We start from the raw sequence: 20,475 nt of genomic DNA on the forward strand, positions 1-20,475 counted from the left end.
GTGACTCCCAGATTGTCTTCTTTGCTCAGGACTATTCTTGTGGCAGATCATAAGTCATCCACCAAGAAGATTTATCATACAAATGGAAGTGTTTTCCCTTTTGGGCCTCTCAAAGGAATTTAGATCCTTTCACGGCTCCCATTCCGGCTATCCTTGATTTTTTTGGCAAACATTTTTCAACAGGGGGCTAGCTCGTCTACAATGAAGGTTCAACTAGCTGCCATTTCTCATCTTCACATTGGTGAGAACTTGGCTTTTTTGGCCTCTCCCAGGTTGTGCAAAGCCTTTATCAAAAGTACCTTCCTTTTACATCCTCCCGTGAAAGATCCTATCCCCCCCCCCCGTGGGACCTTACTATGGTACTACAAGCACTGGTTGCCCCTCCCTTTGAACCTGCAGCAACCGTAGATCATAAGTTTCTGTCTTGGAAGACAACCTTCCTAGTGGCTTTCACCTCAGCTAGGAGGGTCTCAGAACTTCAGGCGTTGTCTGTCAAGGTTCCATACATAGTTTTTCATAAGGACAGGGTTTCACTTCGTACCAGTCCCTCCTTTCTTCCAAAAGTGATCCGAGGTCAGTATCAATCAGACTATCAATTTACCTGTTTTCTTTCCAAATTTCACAAACAAAGCTGAAAACAAGTTGCATTTGTTGGATGTTCGTAGACAGTTACATTTCTATTTGCACAGGACCAAATCTTTTCTTAAATATGACCAGTTGTTTGTGTCCTTTTCTAAACCATTTTTGGGTAAATCTGTTTCCAAGGTAACCATTGCTAGGTGGATTTCTGTATGCATCCTTCAGATCTACAAAGATAAAGGTCTGTCTCCTCCAGGTCAGATTAGAGCTCATTCAACAAGGTCCATGGCTACTTCTGCGGCCTTTTGGTCTAGAGTATCCTTAGATGACATTTGTTCTGTGGCTACTTGGTCCTCATCTCATACTTTATTTCTCACTATAAATTGGATAGTTCTGCAGTGCTCCGAAATATCCTTCCATGAGGGCCACCCAGGTGTTAAGTAGCTGGGGACTCTGTCCCACAGGTTGAAGATCAAATGAAGTAAACTACTTCAGATAAAGAAGTTATGTACTCACCATAACGTTCCATCTGAGTAGTTCTACTTCATTTGTCTTCAACCATCCATCCGTCCTTCCCCCTGGCCTTACCATATGGGCATGTTTCATAGGTGGCACATTGTGTGCAGTAAGGTGGTTTGGATCAGGTTGTTTAGTGTAGGGTGCAGCAAATTCGATCTGAGGGTTGGAAGGTAGTGGTGGTGTATTATGGGTAGGGGGAGGCATTAAATATTGTTATGAGACCTTTGCTTATTACACGCACAGTGATAAACCAATACTACAGAATGTGCAACTGTGACAATAAAGACAACCCTGGAACATATAACAATTTTTGGAGTGTATAGACCACCAAAGTCAAGTGCTGATGACCTAGACGAATTTATGCATTTCTTGCATGAAACACTGGAGGGAAGAATAATATTAGCGGGGACTTGAATTTACTAGAAACAGACTAGAATAATATTGATTCAACAACATTAGTAAGAAAATTGTTCAGGAATAACAATTGATTCAGACTGTAAAAAACTTATCAAGGAACGGAACATACTAGAAATTGTTTGTGTTCCTAAAGAAATTACTGTCACTTTAAGTCAAATTTTACTACAGTTGATGTGCAGTGATCATGGGATTGTAAAGGTTAATTTGTTACTAGATAATTCTGCCAAAGTGAAATCTAAATCAGTGCACAGAATACTAATTACATACTGTATGGAAGCAAAGCAGTCTCTATGTAAAACTAACTGGAGTGATGTGTTCAGTGGAAAAACTGCAGATGGAACATGGAAAGTTTTGGAAGAGAACCTGAGTGCAAAAAATCAAAAAAATGTTTAACATCAGGATCTAGGCATACAATGTCACGGGGATATATTTCCTTAAGAACAAGATACCTGATTAAGGTGAGAGACAAAAATATAAGAAATGGAAGAGTGGTCGAACTACAACTTTGAAAACTGAAATAAACAACCTGGACAAACAAATTAAGCATAGTGTGAGACAAGACAAGAAAAATTTGAAGAAAATTTATTCAAAGATATTGCACATAATACGAAACCTTTTTATAGATACATAAGATGTGGAAGGAGTAAAGACGTACAAACTGATAAACAGTGTGCAGATACTAAAATTTACTTTCAGAGACAATAAAGTATAATTATATTTACAAAATCTTATGCAAAACAGTTTGACTGCACAAAGGGGGTGTTAGGTTGTCCAAATGACATTCAGGTAATATCAGATACTGGAATCAAACTAGATTATATTGAAAAAGAGTTGCACAAACTGGATCCAAACAAAGGACAGGGAGAAGATGGAATTATTAAAAATGACTTGAGAACACTTTAGCAAGAACTTGCAATACCATTATATCTATTATTTACTAGGTCATATAAATCTGGGGAGATTCCTCAAGATTAGAGATATGCACTTATTAAACCTGTCTTTAAGGGAAAGAGGAGTAGGACAAACCCAGAGTCATGTAGACCCTTAAGTTTATTTTCATGCTATGGAAAATAATGGAGAAGGTAATATTGGCTAAGTTATTGTCAGAGCTGAATAGGCTGGGACTTGAAACCATATATTAGTATGCATATGTTGAAAATAGATCTATTACCACCTCTTAACATGATGTTCTATAAAAATATAATAACAGCTATGAATGAAAAATTGTGCTGTGATGTAACACTGATCAATAAATTAGAACAACTAGGTATTGATGTACTCTTGATAAGATGGACAGCTGCATGGCTTTCGGGTAGGAATGGCAGGTATAGTATAGCAACTGGACAGGTGCAATTCTTGGTTGCAGTCATGGTGTCCCACAGTGCTGAGTCAAAGCCCCTTACTTGTTTCAACTATCTTTCAGACCTAACTTTTTCATTTGAGGTGGTCTACATTCTATATGCAGATAACATGAAATTGGGTAAACTGATTACATGTGTTATAGGTAAGGCATGTCTGCAAAAGAACTTGATGGAATTGACCATTTGGGCACAGGAGAATAATATGCTGATAAATACATCAAAAACTAACCATATGAGATTTTGGAGACATAAATTGAAAGGTGAATATTTATTACAGCATACAGTGATTGAAACTGTAGACTCATTTAAGGACCTGGTATATGGGTAATTCCAGCTTTCAGTTTCTCTAATCATATCAACCAATTGGTTAATGATAGTTATAGAACTATAGGTTGTATACAAAAATTTATAAAGTCTAGAAAATCAGAAATGATGAAGTAATTGTTTGTTAGTTATATTAGACCCAACAATGAGTATGGAATAACAATATGGAGACCTTATAAGAAAACAAGCATGAGTACTGGAAAGAGTACAGTGGAAATATACCAAGGGCATCTAAGGATGTGAAAATTTAAGTTACTATGAAAGGCTAAAATATCTGAACTTGTACAGTGTATCTTATCGATATTGTGAAAAAAGTAAAACCTATCTTATCGATATCTAACAGGAGACCTTATTTGGATACATAGGGCATTTAGAGACAACTACCTCTGGGAATATTTGGAGTTATCAAAAAGTAGTAGCGAACCATCAGGCAACCTATGTAGAAGATTCTATAGGAATGAGAAGTATACTAATTGGTTCTTTGAGAGAGCATGGCACCGACTACCAAATTACATTAAAGCAAGTACTAGTTTAGATAATTTTAAGAACAGCCTGAACACTTATTATAGGGACAACTGATGTTATGTAGTCCAATCTCACCTACATTCTTACCCGTGGGTTCTGAGCCAAACCTTGGCTCTGACTCAGCCATACACTAGCTCGAAGTCTTCAATTGGCTCGTGGCTAAAGGTATCCCATGCTGCAATGCGCTTATTCCCCAGATCTCGTTTTCCGCTCGTACAACATGGAAGTGGTCTTGCTCTTGGCTGTGGCTAAATATACATTTTCTAATATTTGTTCAATTTAGTAGCTCCAAAAGCTATTTTAATAGCTGGTGTGTGTGTGTGTTTCTACCTTTAGCAGTTCAGTGAACGTTTCTGGTATAAACCATAAAACATAACCAGGAAGAATCAGGAATCCAGGACGCCAGAAACTGTATAAAAACACTCCGTCTTTAATTACCAAAATGTTTTAGCGCTTTCATCTCTAAATTAGAGACTTCATCAGAAAAAACCTGATGAAGTCTCTAATTTAGAGATGAAACTTATACAGTTTCTGGCGTCCTGGATTCCTGGTTCTTCCTGGTTATGTTTTATGGTTTATTCAGTATTCTTTATTTTTTACGAACTTTTCTGGTATCCCATTTTACCTGGTGTTTATGGGCTAGGCCCATTTCAGTTAGAAGACCTAGTCCTCCCCTGTTTTTTTCCTGTTGTTCTTGTTCTGTTCTGATTGTTTACCAGTTTAATCCCCCTTGGCAGCATTATTCTTGTGGTGTGACTGCTGGTTGTTCCCCTTTTGGTTTTTCCTGGGCTAGGCCCATTTAACTTAGAGGACCTAGTCCTCCCTGTGGTTACCTCGCGGTCTCTAGGCCATTTGAGTTAGAGGTTCTAGTTTCCAGTGCATCTTGTTTTCTGTGGAGAAGGTGCCCCTACCCTTTTTCCCCTGTGTGTGTGTGTTCTTGTCTCAACATAGAAACAGACAACTGGTGCCAGAGCCATGGCCTCAAGCTAAACGCCAACAAGTGTATAGTCATCCCCTTTGGCAAAAACAAAGTGCCCACAAATTACCACATAGGTGGTAATCCATTAAGTACAGAAGAAGCAATTAGGGACCTGGGGACCCAAGTTGATAGCAATCTCTCATTTGACAACCACGTGGCCAAAGTGGTTAGAAAAACATTTTATATAGCCCACCTAATCATGAAGGGATTCACATCTAGATCAGGGGAGGTCATCGTGCCTCTTTACTCATCCCTCATCAGGCCCATAATTGAGTACAATGCCCCTTTTGGGATGTACCTTACCAGACACCTGCAGCAACTGGAAAGACCCCAAAAGTACCTCACCAAGAGGATCAAGGGGCTCAAACAGATGCTGTATGCTGCCCGGTTAAAGAAACTCCAGCTCTACTCAGTGGCATACCGCCTGCTCAGAGGCGATCTGTGCCTGACGTATAAAGCCATGTCCAACCCGGAATTAATGGACATGCTGAACCTCAGAAAATCCAAATCCCATTGAGCTACACGCTCAAGGGACTTAAACATCAGCACTGAAATAAATAGGACATGCTGGAGGGACAGATTCATAACCCAGAGGCTCCCTTCACTCTGGAATAAAATCTCAGTCCAGGTTAGACAGAGTCCCTCATTGAATCTCTTCAAGAGAAATCTTGATGAGTGGATGGGAGATCATAGGTTTACCCTGGGTATCACTTCTGTGTCACTGTTAGACAGAGGCACAGTATACTAACCTCGAAAAAGGGCATAGCAAAATTAATTTAAAATGGGTGGCGAAAGCCATACACACTCTGGCTAGGCTTATAAATGCCCTAGGGCAGATAGCCTAGTATGAACCTATGAACCTATGTCCAAAGAGTCTAAAGAAAACATGGCTTCGGGCTTCAAGAAGTGTGTTAAGTGTAACAACAAAATGTCTTTAACAGATGGGCATTCTGTATGTATGCATTGCTTGGGAGCTATTCAGTTACAGGAATCCTGCTTGTTCTGTCACACTTTTAGCCCCCACATGCTGCAAGAGAGGAAGAACAAGCTGATTTGAGAGGATTGCTAAAACCATCCTTTGAAGAGGATTTGGAGAGATCCTCTAGTTCCAAGTTTGCTCCTTCCAAATCAGATAAAAAGTTGGATAAAAAGTCATCTAAGAAGGGCTCTTTGGCTCCGTCAGTCCCCTTGAAGCCACCGGAGAAAATTATTAAGACTACTATTGCTTCTTTGGCTCCACTGGCTTCAAAGCCGATAGAAGACAGTACTTTGATGATATCTACATTGGCTCCAGGTTTATTGGAGCCAAGGTCAAATGTTTCAGTTTGGAGCCAGTCTCCCTGACTCATAGGTCTCCCTCTATAGGGAGATCCAGATCTCCGACCATTTCCTCTAGATCCTCCAGGACACTTTCCAATGATGATGTCGATAGAGTGGTGAAGAAACTGCTTCAGTCATTGGTGCTGGCTAAATTGCTTTTGGCTCTGGCCCAATTGGCTCCAGAGCCTGCCCCCCTTCATATTTGGCTTTTCCTCCTCCAGACCTTTCTTCAGAGCCAGAGCTGTCAGTTCCATCTGATGCCTCAAGATCGGCTCCAGTTGCCCCTTCTGGTGTCTCTGCTCCAATCTCAGCTCTGACCTCATTGGCGCCGTCCATGGGGTCCAGGGTCCACAGCTCGCTGGTCAGAGCCGAGAGGGAGGTATCGGGTCAATCTTCTTTGGCTCCGAGCCTTCCTCTCGGCGCTTCGGCTCGGGTGAGCATGGACCCGACATTGGCTTTGGACCTTATTTCCTCAGCTCCAAGGTTGTCCTCTGTGGCTATTCAACCTTCGGAGCCAGGGGGGGATCAGCTTTTGTGGTCGTGAGGAGTGTGCTGGCCAGGTCATCAGATGCATCCTATGGTACCGACACTCTTCCCCCTCCAGCACCAATATCAGTATCAGATCACCCTCTATCTAGGGACAGCAGAGACCTAAGGCCTCAGGATACCTCAATGAGTGGTCCCCAGCTTTCTGAAGCCTCCCCGGGTTTTTTACCTGAGGAGCCACCCAGAAAGAGAATGTGCAAGAAGAAGCACATTGACTCCCAAGATGAGTCCCTCACATCTGACACCGACCTCGAGGAGTCAGAGGGGTCCCCTAAGTCATCTTCGGATGATATCTCTTTTTCAGATATCTTGGAAATACTGAGACAGAAAGGCGACTGGCCATCTAAAGCTCCTTCTGAGGAGGAGTCAGTGTTCCTGAAGGCCTTTGGTTCCCAACCCTCCACTTCTTGGGTTTTTCCCCTATTCGATGAGCTCCTGGACTTCTTTTGTCGAAGGTTGTGGGAAACTCCGGACAATGTGGAACTGGTCCCTAGGAGACCTAACAAGTTTTTGTCCACTCCCTCTGATAGAACAAAAATGTTCTCGTATGGAACCACACGCAAAAGTATTCACTATATCGACAAGAAGATGTTAGCTCAAATTGATAGCAAAATAAATCCACGATGTGAGTTAATAAATAGTATTTAATACCAAATATAAACAATTGTTTATATTTGGTATTAAATACTATTTGGTGGTTTTAACTACATCCGGTGGATTTATTTTGCTATCAATTTGAGCTAGAGCGCATCTTCTTGTGTGGATTATAGTGAATACTCCCTCTGATAGAGAATTTCTTAGAAAAGGTGTTCAAGTAGATGCCATGGTGGTGGCAGCAGCCACCAAGAAGGAACTTGCAGAAACTTCATCTACCATCCATCCCCTGAACAAGGAGTCCAGGGCTATGGACAGGTATGGGAAGCATGTGTTCTTTTCAGTGGCCTTTACAGTGCGGTTGCTGAACTACTTATCGCATTTTACATGGCTCCAAAGAGATCTCCTAAAGGAGTCGGGAGATTCTCTACAGGGTAACGTTTCTGATACTGCTCAGAAAGTCAATGCACAGATGTCTACCCTAAATTCTATTGCTAACTCCTCCATGAGGCTGATTTTGTACGCAGCTGATGGAGTGAGCAGGGCTGTGGGTTCCGGAGTTTCTCTTAGGAGACACTCCTGGATGCGCCTGTGCAACTTTGCGGAGGCCTTCAAATCTACCTTCACCAATGCGCCCTTTGATGGTTCATCCTTATTTGGAACCAAAGTGAAGGATACTCTCACTAGGTGTGAGCAGGAAGGAAAATCCCTGTCTGCCATGGGACTTCATTTTTCCATGCCTTCTAGACCTCATCCCAAGGGCCAGAAGGGTGGGAAAATGTGGTTCAGAAAATCACAGAGGTTTTTTCATGATGGACAGAGTGATTCCCCCTACAGAGGCAGAGGAGGGGGTGGAAATTCAGGTAGATGCCGCCCTAGAGGCAGAGGAGGCCCGCAATTCCTTTCGTGGCTCCCCCTACCAGCACTTCTGAGAGGAGGCCCGACTGCGCATCTCTGGAGCCAGTCGGGAGTCACATTTCTCTATACCCAGAAGCCTGGTGAGACATCACCCAAGACGAGTGGGTATTAGAGATAATCTCCAGAGGTTATCACATTCCCTTTCTTTCATCTCCTTCTCCAAACAAAAGAATCCCAGATGTTCCACCCAGTCAAAGGGATTACGCAACCTTAGAAATTCAAAGGTTGCTGTTAAAAGGAGCCATCCAGTCCATCCCATCAGACCAAGTAGGGTTAGGGACTTACTCCAGATTCTTTTTGATGCCAAAAAGAACAGGGGACCTGAGACCCATCTTGGATCTCAGCCATTTGAACCTTCATGTGTGGGGTCATTTATTGCACTGTTGTGATTATTTTGCTGCTTGTGTATCTCTGCTACCTTTAAACTACAACAAAAAGAAAAAAAAAAACAAAAAAAATCTTGCTTTTTTCCCACTTTCTGAAAGTTAAGAAGGTTCAGTTACAGATTTGCTGTTCTGAACTGATTGGAAGTTTCTAGAAGGCCAGTGCTTGCTTGGGCTAAAGGGAAGTCTCTGTGTTCACCAGTGGGAATGGTTAACACTGAACAGCCTGCCTATTCCTGGAGGAGTGGTTACTACCTAGAAGCTGTAGTTTTATTGGCCATTTTGGGTCAATTCTAAACTCCTTGATCTCTCTCTCTCTTAAAACCAGGCCGCCTCGTGGTTTTGGCATCTTTTCAGGCTTGCTAGTTGTTACTGAAGCACCTACCAAGAGGAGAAAACGCTGAGAGAAGAAAAGGAGCCACTTTTGTGATTTTAAGTATTTTCTTCTGCTTTTTTGTTAAGTTTTACTGCTTTGCCGCCTACTTTTTGGCATTTTCCAGCTTGCTAAAGTTTATATCTGTAACAGTAAGATTACTTGGAACACATCTAGAGCCTGTTTACTGCATTTCCTGTGTTGCACTTAATTTAAAATCGTTTTTTTCTCTAAAAACTGCATTTTACCTGATTTTGGCCTAGCACTCAAATGTGTGGGGTCATTTATTGCACTGTTGTGATTATTTTGCTGCTTATGTATCTCTGCTACCTTTAAACTGCAACAAAAAGAAAAAAAAAAATCTTGCTTTTTTCCCACTTTCTGAAAGTTAAGAAAGTTCAGTTACAGATTTGCTGTTCTGAACTGTTTGGAAGTTTCTAGAAGTCCAGTGCTTGCTTGGGCTAAAGGGAAGTCTCTGTGTTGACCAGTGGGAGTGGTTAACACTGAACAGCTTGCCTGTCCCTGGAGGAGTGGTTACTACCTACAAGCTGTAGTTTTATTGGCCATTTTGGGTCAATTCTAAACTCCTTGATCTCTCTCTCTTAAAACCCTACAACTCTCTTTTTGCGTTTTTAAGACTGAGCAGCGTCGGCCAGCCTAAACAGGTTTAAACTATTCCAGGCTCCACAAAGTCTGCTCTTCATTTTTTCCCTTAGAACTGTTCAAACTCTCAAAGTAATCACTCCATTCTCTTTCTAAAGCCCTGCACTTGCTCAGCTCTAATAAGGAAACACTAACTAACTAAAGCACTACACCCTCCTTGACTTCTCATAAGTATTAGACTCCCGATTGGTCCTTCCTGATCAAGTGAAAAATCAGTTCCCTTCCCTAATCTGATCAGTAAAAAAAACAGTTCCCTATACTAATCTGGTATGTCCAAGGGTCAGTTTCAAAGTTACTCTCCAGTCCAGCTGGTGAATCTGGGAATTTTGAGGCAATGTTACAATTGCCTTATGTACACAGACAACCCTCTCCTCCTTCCAACAAACTCTAATACATGTGAGAGATGCAGTTACACAGCCAAACTGGAGGCAGAGCTCTCTCAACCCAAGACTGACACAGTCAGTCAGGAGGAAAAGGTAACCACCCACACCACAAATCCAGTCTCACACAGACCTATTGCATCTGCATACCCAACACATAAACAGACAAAAACATACTTGGAGGCTCTAAATAAAAATCTGCCTAAACAGCAAAGACCTCCTAAGCAGATATCCAAGCAACAGCCACCGCTCAACAATACCCACAAATCACATATCTCACAAAATCAGTGTGCCTCACAGTCACAGCCCATAAGGCCAAACAACACACCAAATACACTTGTTATAGGGGACTATATTGTCCGGCACACTGACGTCCCACTCACCAGACTGAACAAGGAGAAGGTCACTGTAAGCTGCCTGTTGGGTGCCAGGATCTGCCACATAATGCAAGCACTCAGGTCACTCCAAAGCAAGTACAAGTATGACTCCGTCATTGTCCATGCTGGTGTGAATGACCTGAGACGTACCTCCTTGAACTACATGAAAAGAGACATAGAGGAGCTCTCTGACCATGTAGCCCAGGCTGGTATGTCCCTGACCTTGAGTAGCATCTTGCCCTCACCAAGAATGATGCCACAGTATAAAGACAAAATGATGAGTTTCAGCAATTGGCTAAAGTATTGGTGTCATTCAAAGGGGATCCAGTGTCTGTCAGCCTGGGATGACATGCTCGTAAAGCCACATTGCTTCGCTAGGAACGGCTTGCACCTGTCACCCTTAGGCTTTTGTATACTGGCCAAGGCTCTTGCCACCCCCATAGTGCCTTTTTTAGGCAAGGATCAAAGGACAAACCCACCTCCATAGACAACCCAAAGATAAAAAAAACTAAAGGTAATGCTACTCAATGCCAGAAGTCTAAACCTCAAGATGCACTTTTCGAGACTCTTCTCAGTATGGAGAAAATCGATGTCTGTGCAGTAACAGAAACCTGGTTCAAGGCTCCTGAGAGCACCCCAGCACTACCAGGTTATAACTCATACCATGCATTTCGGCCCCAAAACTTGGATCGAAGCACAAAAGGAGGGGGAGTATCTATATTCATCAAAGATACCTACACCTCCAGGTTAGTGGCACTGCATGAAGCATCGGAAACCATCCATGTGCAACTAACAGCGGGCAAAACTGCCTTTCAGTTTGTAGCCTGCTACAGAACACCCTCCCTATTACAGGAACCCCACTTGGCATTCCTGAAAACACTGGAGAATATGAAGGTCTCTCCAAACACTATGTTATTGGGTGACTTCAACTACCCAAATTTTGACTGGGAAAACTACTCAAGCCCAAACACCCTCACCCAACGGTTCCTTGAATTTATAAACTCTAATGCAATGGAACAACTGGTCACCACTCTCACAAGAGGGAACAACATATTGGACCTGGTCATCACCAACATGGGTACTCTATGTTCCACACCAGAGGTAAACCCCTCATTGGTAAGATCAGACCATAAACAAATTTCCCTGGACATCCATATCCCATCCCCACCCCCAGCCAAGGAAATCACTGTAAAGAATTTCTCCAAAGCCAACTTTGCACTTTTCAAGACTGAGGTGGAATCCTTCAAAGCGCCTGGGCCAGAGGATAATACAGCCCAATCCGCAGAATCCTTTACAAATGCATTCTATGAGCACCTGCAGGAATGCATGGATCGTGCTATCCCAAATAAAACCAAGACTCACTCCTCCAAAAACAGGAGACCGGTCTGGTGGACCCCGGCCATAAATAAGCTATACAACAGAAGGAGGAAGCTATTACATGACAGAGCAAAATCCCAAAAAGGGAAGGCATCTTTGATCAGTATTAGCAAGAAACTTCGATCCCTCATAAAATCATCAAAGGCCAGTTTCGAAAGAAAAATTTCCATAGACACTAAAGATAATCACAAGGCCTTCTTTAGTTATGTCAGAAACATGGGCGGAAACTCCCAGATATGCTCTGAATTGTTGCATAACGGTACAAAATATACCAAACCTACAGACATAGCCAACATCCTGGCAGACAGATTCAGCTCAAACTTCTCCCCCCTTCCCCCCCAAAGGAGCAAACACCTATCCCAACTGAATGTAACCTCCCTGACATCACAGATGCACAAGTGAAAGCTGCCCTCTCCAAAGCAAAAAACACAGCATCTATGGGACCGGACAGTGTCCCAGGCTATGTCGTACATGAGCTCCAAGAAGAACTGAGCCCTCACATTAAGTCACTGTTCAAACTTAGCCTTACTACAGGATATGTACCCAAAGAATGGCGTACAGCTACAGTGGTCCCACTCCACAAAGGTGGTGCCACAACGGACCCCGTAAACTATCGCCCCATAAGCCTGACTAGTGTGGTCTGTAAAGCTATGGACCGTATTATCATGGAACTCATAAACAACGACATTGGGAGCCTCCAGACACTGGACCCTACCCAATTCAGCTTTAAGGGCAGATCTTGCCTCTTAAACCTAGTTGATTTCTTTGAAACAGTTACCAAAGCCATAGATGAGGACAAGGTAGTCCACACAGCTTACCTGGACCTTGCAAAAGCCTTCGACACAATACCCCACTCGGGCATCATAAATAAGCTTACCAGCTTAAATATCAACCCCTATATCACAAGATGAGTTGCAAACTGGCTCAGAGATAGAACCCACATGGTCAGAATCGCAGGTGCCATGTCCGAATCCAAACCAGTTACAAGTGGCATCCCACAGGGCTCAGTTCTGAGACCTCTCTTGTTCGGTATATACTTCTCTGAGGTTCAGGCTAACACGGGGGGATTATGGCTGACAAAGTTCGCAGATGACTGCAAACTGGGGGCCATAATCGAATCTCCAGTTGACACAAGCATCCTCCAAATGGGTCTCACAGAGATGGATGCTTGGTGCCAGAGCCACGGCCTCAAGCTAAATGCTAAAAAGTGCATAGTCATCCCCTTTGGGGAAAAACAAGGTGCCCACAAATTACCACATAGGTGGTAATCCATTAAGTATGGAAGAAGTAAGTAGAGATTTGGGGACCAACGTAGATAGTAATCTCTCCTTTGATAATCACGTTGCCAAAGTGGTTAGAAAGACCTTCTATATAGCCCACTTATCACGAAAAGATTCGCATCTAGATCGAGAGGTCATTGTGCCCCTCTACTCGTCACTCATCAGGCCCATAATTGAATACAATGCCCCTTTTGGGATGTACCTTACCCGACACCTGCAGCAACTGGAGAGACCCCAAAAGAACCTCACCAAGAGGATCATGGGCTACAAACAGATGTCCTATGCAGCTCGACTAAAGAAACTCCAGCTCTACTCAGTTGCTTACCGCCTACTCAGAGGCGATTTATGCCTGATGTACAAAGCCATGTCAAGCCCAGAATTAATGGACATGCTCCACCTCAAAAAATCCAAGTCCCTTAGAGCTACACGCTCCAGTGACCTAAACCTCAGCACAAAAATAAATAGGACATACTGGAGGGACAGATTCATTTCCCAGAGGTTCCCTTCACTCTGGAATAGAATCCCAATTCATTATAGACATAGCCCCTCGCTGAACCTCTTCAAGTGAAAATTGGACGCGTGGATGGGAAATCGCAAGTTCACCCCTGGGATCTCTCCTGTGTCCCTGCTAGACAGAGGCACAGTAAACTAATCTTAAAAGGGTACCTTCTGTGACCTACTTTACAGAGGCACAGTAGGCTAATCTAATAGGGAGGCGGAAGCCAAATACACTCTGGCTAAGCTTATAAATGCCCTAGGGCAGATAGCCTAGTATCTACCTATGAACCTATGTAGAGAAGTCCAAGTTCTGCATGGTCACATTACAGTCAATTCTCCCGTTATTAGGGAAAGATGTGTGGATGTGCTCCATCGACCTCAAGGATGCTTACTACCATATAAAAATGGACAGGGCATCCAGACGTCACCTACACTTCCGGCTGCGAGACAGTCATTTTCAGTTTCGTTCCCTGCCCTTTGGTCTCACAACAGCCCCCAGGGTGTTCACCAAATGCATGGCAGTGGTAACAGTTCACTTGAGACATATGGGATTCCAAGTGTTTCCGTACCTGGATGACTGGCTTCTGTCTGCCACCACCAGGCATCTACTACTACAGACCAGAGACACTACTATCACACTGTGCCAAAGTCTGGGAACTACCTTGAATTGGGAAAAGTCTGCATTGTTGCCCTTGCAGCGTGTCACCTTTATCGGCACTGAATTAGACACAGTACTCATAAAGGTTTTCCTGCCAGAAGAGAGAATTCAGGTTTTACAGCAACAAGTCTACACTCTACTACCACTGAAGAAGGTCAAGGCAAAAGTGGTCCTCCAGCTGTTAGGTACCATGGCTGCCACAATTATGCTAGTCCCCCTTTCAAGACTTTACATGAGGATTCTTCAGTGGCTACTTTTTGCCCAATGGTCACTTCAGCACCTTCCTCTCTCTCATCTTATTGTAATAAACGACAGGTGCAAGCATGATCTGCGCTGGTGGCTTCAGACCAGCAACCTCAACACGGGTATGCCTTTTTTTCTTCCTCCTCCGATTGCCACTGTGACCATGGATGCCTCCCAGTTCGGGTGGGAGGGGCATTATCTTGGCAGGACTGTCCAAGGCACATGGCAGGAACATGAGATCCATTTGCATGTCAATGTCTTAGAGATGAGAGTGGTGCTAGTAGCGTCACAAGCACTTCACACCTTTCTTCCTCTTGGGACAATTGCAATCCACTCGGACAACATCTCTGTGGTCTGGTATCTGAACAAACGGAGGAACCAGGTTGTATCCCCTTTGCAGAGAGGCTCTTTGAGTGTGGCAGTGGGCAGTATCTTCCCAGTGCTTTCTAGAGGTAATGCACATTCCGGGGAAGTCCAACGTGATTGACGACATTCTGAGCAGAGCTATTCTGATGCCTCACGAGTGGTCCCTGAACAAACAGGTGGCGGAACGGATTTTATGCAGATGGGGTCAGCCTTGCTGCGATCTATTTGCCAGCCCCCTTATTGCCAAATGCAGCAGCTACTTCACCCTTATTTCCCCAGAAGGGGAAACACTCAGGGATGATCTAGTTCACGATTGGTCCTCCGGTCTTTTCTATGCCTTCCCTCCAATTCCCCTGATAACAAAGGTTATTTAGAAAGCACAGTCTTTGGGAAGCAAAATGATACTGATTGCTCCACACTCTCCTTGTCAGATCTGGTTTCCTTTTCTTCACCTTTATCTAATGGATGAGCCATGGATACTGGACCCAAAGCCAGATCTGTTGACTCATATGTCAGGGCAGTTCCACCCCTCCATCCAAACCCTCAGTTTGACAGCATGGCTGCTCCAGTTCCGTCCCTAGTCAGGCTTCATGATTTTTCACTGGAGGTGGTTCATATTCTGTCTTCCTCCCACAAGCCTTCTACTAGGAAGATTTATTCCAGTAAGTGGAAGAGATTTTCCATTTGGGCTCATGAAAGACAGATTGATCCATATACAGCTCCCATCTCATCGATTTTAGAGTTTCTATCTCAACTGTTTAGTCAGGGATCTGCTGAAGCAACTATTAAAGTACAGTTGGCAGCCATTTCTACTTTTCATGTTACTAATGAACCCAATCTAATGGCGCATAGACTTTGTAGGGCCTTTCTCAAAGGGACTATGCTACTTCGAACTCTGATTTTTGATCCTGTTATGCCATGGGATCTTAATTTTGTGCTAAAGCAGCTTACCTCACCTCCTTTTTAGCCAGCGGCATCCTGTGACCTAAAATTTTTGTCTTGGAAGACACTATTTTTGATAGCCATCACTTCGGCTAGGCGGATCTCTGAACTCCAAGCTTTATCAGTCCAGCCCCCTTACTTGATATTTCGAAAGGATAGGGTTTCGCTAAGACCTAATCCTTCCTTCCTTTATGCCTAAGGTTGCTTCAGTGGTCATCCTCAACCTGTCTATTGAGTTGCCTGTGTTTTTCTCTGAATTCTCCAACAAGGCAGAATTTAAGTTTCATCAGCTGGATGTCCACAGACAATTACATTTCTATTTACATAGAACAAAAGATTTTAGAAAATCTGACCAACTTTTTGTCTCCTTTTCTGAAAACTGACTAGGGACTTCAGTTTCCAAAGTAACTCTGTCCAGGTGGATTTCTGGCTGCATTTCCTTCATCTATTCTTCAAATGGTAAGGAATTACCTTTGAAGGTAAAGGCTCACTCTATGTGTTCGATGTCTACTTCTACTGCCTTTCAGGCTAGGATGTCTATGGATGATATTTGTGCTGCAGCTACATGGGCATCTCCTCACACCTTTATTAGTAATTACAAATTGGAACTGGTATCAAGGGGCAGATCCTCATTTGGTTCTACAGTGCTCAGGAGTATTTTCAAGTGAGCCGCCCAAGGTCTAGGTGCTAGGGACGCTGTCCCATGGGTAAGAGTGAAGGCGAGATTGGACTGCATAACATCAAGAAGTTATGTACTCACCATAACGTTCAATGTTTGTAGTCCATCTCGCCTCATATTCTTACTAACCCACCCACCTACCCCCTCCTGGAGGACCTAGAGGTCGAGTCTCTGGTTTCAGCACTCCTTTTTGATATGTTGAATTGGTTCTTCCTCTCAACGTGTTTCTGTGTGTGTGTGTGTGTGTGTGTGTGTGTGTGTGTGTGTGTGTGTGTGTGTGTGTGTGTGTGTGTGTGTGTCTGTGGATGTGAGCTCACTGCAAACAAGATCTGGGGAATAGGCGCATTGCAGCATGGGATACCTCTTAGCCATGAGCCAATTGAAGACTTCAAGCTAGAGTATGGCCAAGTCAGAGCCGAGGCTCGGCTCCGAACCCACGGGTAAGAATGTGAGGCGAGATGGACTACATACATCGAGCATTATGGTGAGTACATAACTTCTTATTTTCATATATTGGTAAGCTAGAAGGTTATTAATGCCCATGCTTAAAATATTTGTATGTATGTATGCATGTATGTATGTAAAACATTCAGATCTATATTATTTCTATCAGTGTTATTTCCACAAACCAGAACTAGAGTACTAGGTGGCTCATGTCGCATTTGTTTGGTACACTTTTCGTCTCATAGTGTTTTCCTTGGAGGGAACAGGAAAACTAATGTGCTTGATTGCAGTCTTAGTAACTCAACAGGGCACACACTATCCCTTTATATGAAGGCTGTGGGTTCTACACACACACTAGGTATTTGGATTGATTTTTGCAATGCTGACACTACCAGTGTAGAATAAGTGGGTTTCGGATGAGATGTTAAACTGAAGCCTTATCTGCCTGAGTTGGTGGTAGTTCAGGCTGCTGTAAGAGATCCCATGGCACCTATCAAAAAGGAGTAAGAGAAGTTCCCTGGCATTCTGGGTAAATGTCTCTTAGTCACTATGAATACCACCTCGGGTCTTCCCTGAAAAGAGGCCGTTGGCCTAGTGAGACTAACCCAGTCAAAAAAGTATGTATGATTAAATAAATAAATTGTGGTAGCCACTATATCTCAACTATTTCATTATTATTTTTGTACTCTGAATATTTTAATGCATCAAAATCTTTAAGTGGTTATGGTTAATACATGTCTCAAAGGACCATAAAGTGATCTTGGATTGTTTTTTTTTTAGAATTCACTTAAAACCACCTTTATACAAATCTTGCTAGAGATAAGGAAATCATTTTTTTAACTTATTTGTGAATAGACTGGCAGTAGTATGAGTCATGGGCTTCTTGCACAGCTTCTGGAACCCATTTTATTTTCACTTTTTTGCTTGAAATACCTTGATTTGTGTTCTTAGAGCAGCTCTTAAACAGTAGCTGTAAATGCTCAATAAAATGAACTAGCTGAAATACATGTAGGCTTCCAGTTCCTCTCCCACATTCTTCCTGAGGTGTCAGAACTATTAATGTAATCCAGGAGCTGTTAAGCTGACCACTTATGTTTCAAATTCAGAGAGCATACTAACAAACATTTAAATTACTTTGTTATTCACCAGTATCTGCAATGCGAAGATGTGTTTTTTCTTGATAGCTGGAAAAATGTGCTGCATTTGTTTAAAATATTTTCCTTGCAATGCAGCACAGAAGAAAATAAGTCCAACCTGTTGTTCTTAAATTTGCGTTAGTGCTATTTTTTCCCTTTCTACTGAGACACAAATGTCTTTGAGTATGACATTTTCCAAAACCTCTTTTGTCTTGGTAGCTACACCCTTGACTTTATGCAAGCTATACTCTTTGAGAATGACAAATGAATAATTGTTCTAGTGTTGTGAACATTGCCAAGATTGGTAAAATTATGGCATTCCCTTTTTGTGAGGAAATGGTCTTTCATTTTTAACTGTGGCTTATGGGTGAGCTAACATGTATCATGTATTCTATACTTTATTGGTATAATGTTTTAAAGCTCCCCCCTCCTTATATATCTTGTGTGCTTCACCAGTAAGCTACTTGCCACTATTTTGCCTCAGCAAGAAAAAAGCCTGAAGCTGCCACTGCACGCACACACACACACACACACACACACACACACACACACACACACACACACACACACACACACACACACACACACACACACACACACACACACACACACACACACACACACACACACACACACAAGCACGCACACACGCACACCATTCCAATGATGTAAAAGGTGGTAAATGAAGGTAAAATACAGCAAGAAAAAAATGCATAATTATGTTGACATAGTTTCTTAAATTATGTTAGTTTAGAAAGAAACTGAAGTTGGTAAGCAGTAATAAGCGCAAATATTTATGAGTAAGAACTAATAGAATGAAATCACCAAGGCTGGATGTGAATGTATGCCCACCAGGAATGCTTGAAGCCTGCTTTAACTTGTCCACAATTCTAAAATTAGCAGAATAATTCATAAAAATCTCAAAGGTAAGTAGTATATACCAAGTAGTATTTTAAACTGGCTTTATCTGTTATGTAAAAGTCACAGATTGTTGTAGTTTGGTAACCAGATGCAGTTATCTAAAGCGGAGGTGTGAGAAGTCTGATACATCCTTCTATTTCTGCATCTCAATGAGTTAAAGGGCAAGTTATTTTATTATTTTTTTTTTTTTAGTGATATGTCTTCTTATACCTACCAGCTATAACTTTTGTTTACATAGTTTGCCTGCCTACAGCAGGTCAGCGTTTAGTAATACAGCATTTTCTTAGTCCTTGTAGTAACATTATGCTTTCTTCCGTTTTAGGAAACAAACATTGCTCCCTTTACTTCTTCATCTAATCAATTATTCATCAGATTCCATGCTGAATATGCAACATTACCCTCTGGATTCAGGCTCACATGGAGCACTTAATGTGACATTTTAGCCAAGTTTTGTTAAGCAGTTTAGATTGTGACATTTCTGTTTGTTTGTTAATATAATAATTCAGTTGTGACACCAAATGCAAATTGATTTCATTCAGAACACTTACAAATGTTTTACACTACTGTATATATTATATTGTACTTTTGATGTTTCCAAAATTGAAAATAGTATATTTGCATAATTTTTGTACAGGATATGCATACAATTGAAAAGTTTGCACAATTATACAATGATATACTAAAGAGTTTATAATATTGTTTTGTACCTTCAGGGTAAGGGTATGCATACATTTGAAAGTATTTTGCACAATTATACATTGATATACTGAAGAGCTTATAATGTTGGAAAGTATTTTTGCACCTTCCTTATGAATGCTGCCATCTGAAACTGTATTATATGTGACCATAAAGCAGCAAAAATATTTTATATACTATTGTGTTTACATGAGCAAATAAAAAAAAACTTTCAATTCATATTACGTTTGTGCTTTTGTTATTAGTAAACTGAGTGTTACATAATGAAAAAACAAATTAACAGTCAGAGAAAGGATGACAAATCTTGGAACTGCCAGTGCATGCTGTATGGCTATGATAATGGTTATTGTATAATATTTAAATAGATCAGCAGGCCATATATTATTCTGCTACTAAGAACTCAGTCTGTACTTTCCGATGTGAAGTTGTCCTATCTCACCTTCATGCTGTACTGATGGGTTCGGAACTGATCCTCGTTTCCGACTCGGCCATTTACTAAATCTCGAGGTCTTCAACTAGCTTGTGGCTCACTCCCTATCTCATGATGCTGTAGGGCTTTCCCCAGATCTTGTTTGCCACTGAAAAGGATCAAGCATCTCATCTAGCTCTGGCTAAGTGAAGTTGTTTTTTCTTCATTAAAACTTTAAACATTTCTATATACAGTTTTTTCTATATTGCTAGTTTATTATATTTCCTTCTTTACACATGTTTATAGCACTTTCTTTGTATAGAACGTTTGCTAGTTTTATCTGGCCAAGTTTTTATTAAGCCTCAAATTCCCAATCCTGACTTAGGATTTTCTTACGATAGTTTAAAGTGTGCTAATATATATTTTGTGTGGAATTTGTTGTTATTAGTGTTATTAGAATCGTTAGAAATAGTTTAGTAATCACTTAAATATTTTTCTATTGTCAGCCTGCAGTTAAGGCTAGTGTGTATCTGTGGGTCTATATGACATGGTCGACAGTTCAAATGAT

The 20,475-nt window shown here is 41.9% G+C and overlaps 1 protein-coding gene across 1 annotated transcript in view; it reads left to right on the forward strand.

Moving 5' to 3' along the window:
• LOC122792709 (cubilin-like) overlaps window positions 1-19,657 on the forward strand; it is a 3,134,001-nt gene extending 3,114,344 nt beyond the window's left edge. The window contains exon 68 of the mRNA XM_044060295.1: window positions 19,125-19,657. Within this exon, the coding sequence (XP_043916230.1) occupies window positions 19,125-19,232 (108 nt within the window). The 3' untranslated portion in view covers window positions 19,233-19,657. The remainder of the gene's footprint in view (window positions 1-19,124) is intronic.
• The last annotated feature ends 818 nt before the right edge of the window (window positions 19,658-20,475 follow it).

The sequence above is a fragment of the Protopterus annectens genome, chromosome 2.part0 (genome assembly GCF_019279795.1).
Source record: "Protopterus annectens isolate FY-2018-M chromosome 2.part0, PAN1.0, whole genome shotgun sequence".
In the NCBI taxonomy this organism is placed as follows: Eukaryota; Metazoa; Chordata; order Ceratodontiformes; family Protopteridae; genus Protopterus; species Protopterus annectens.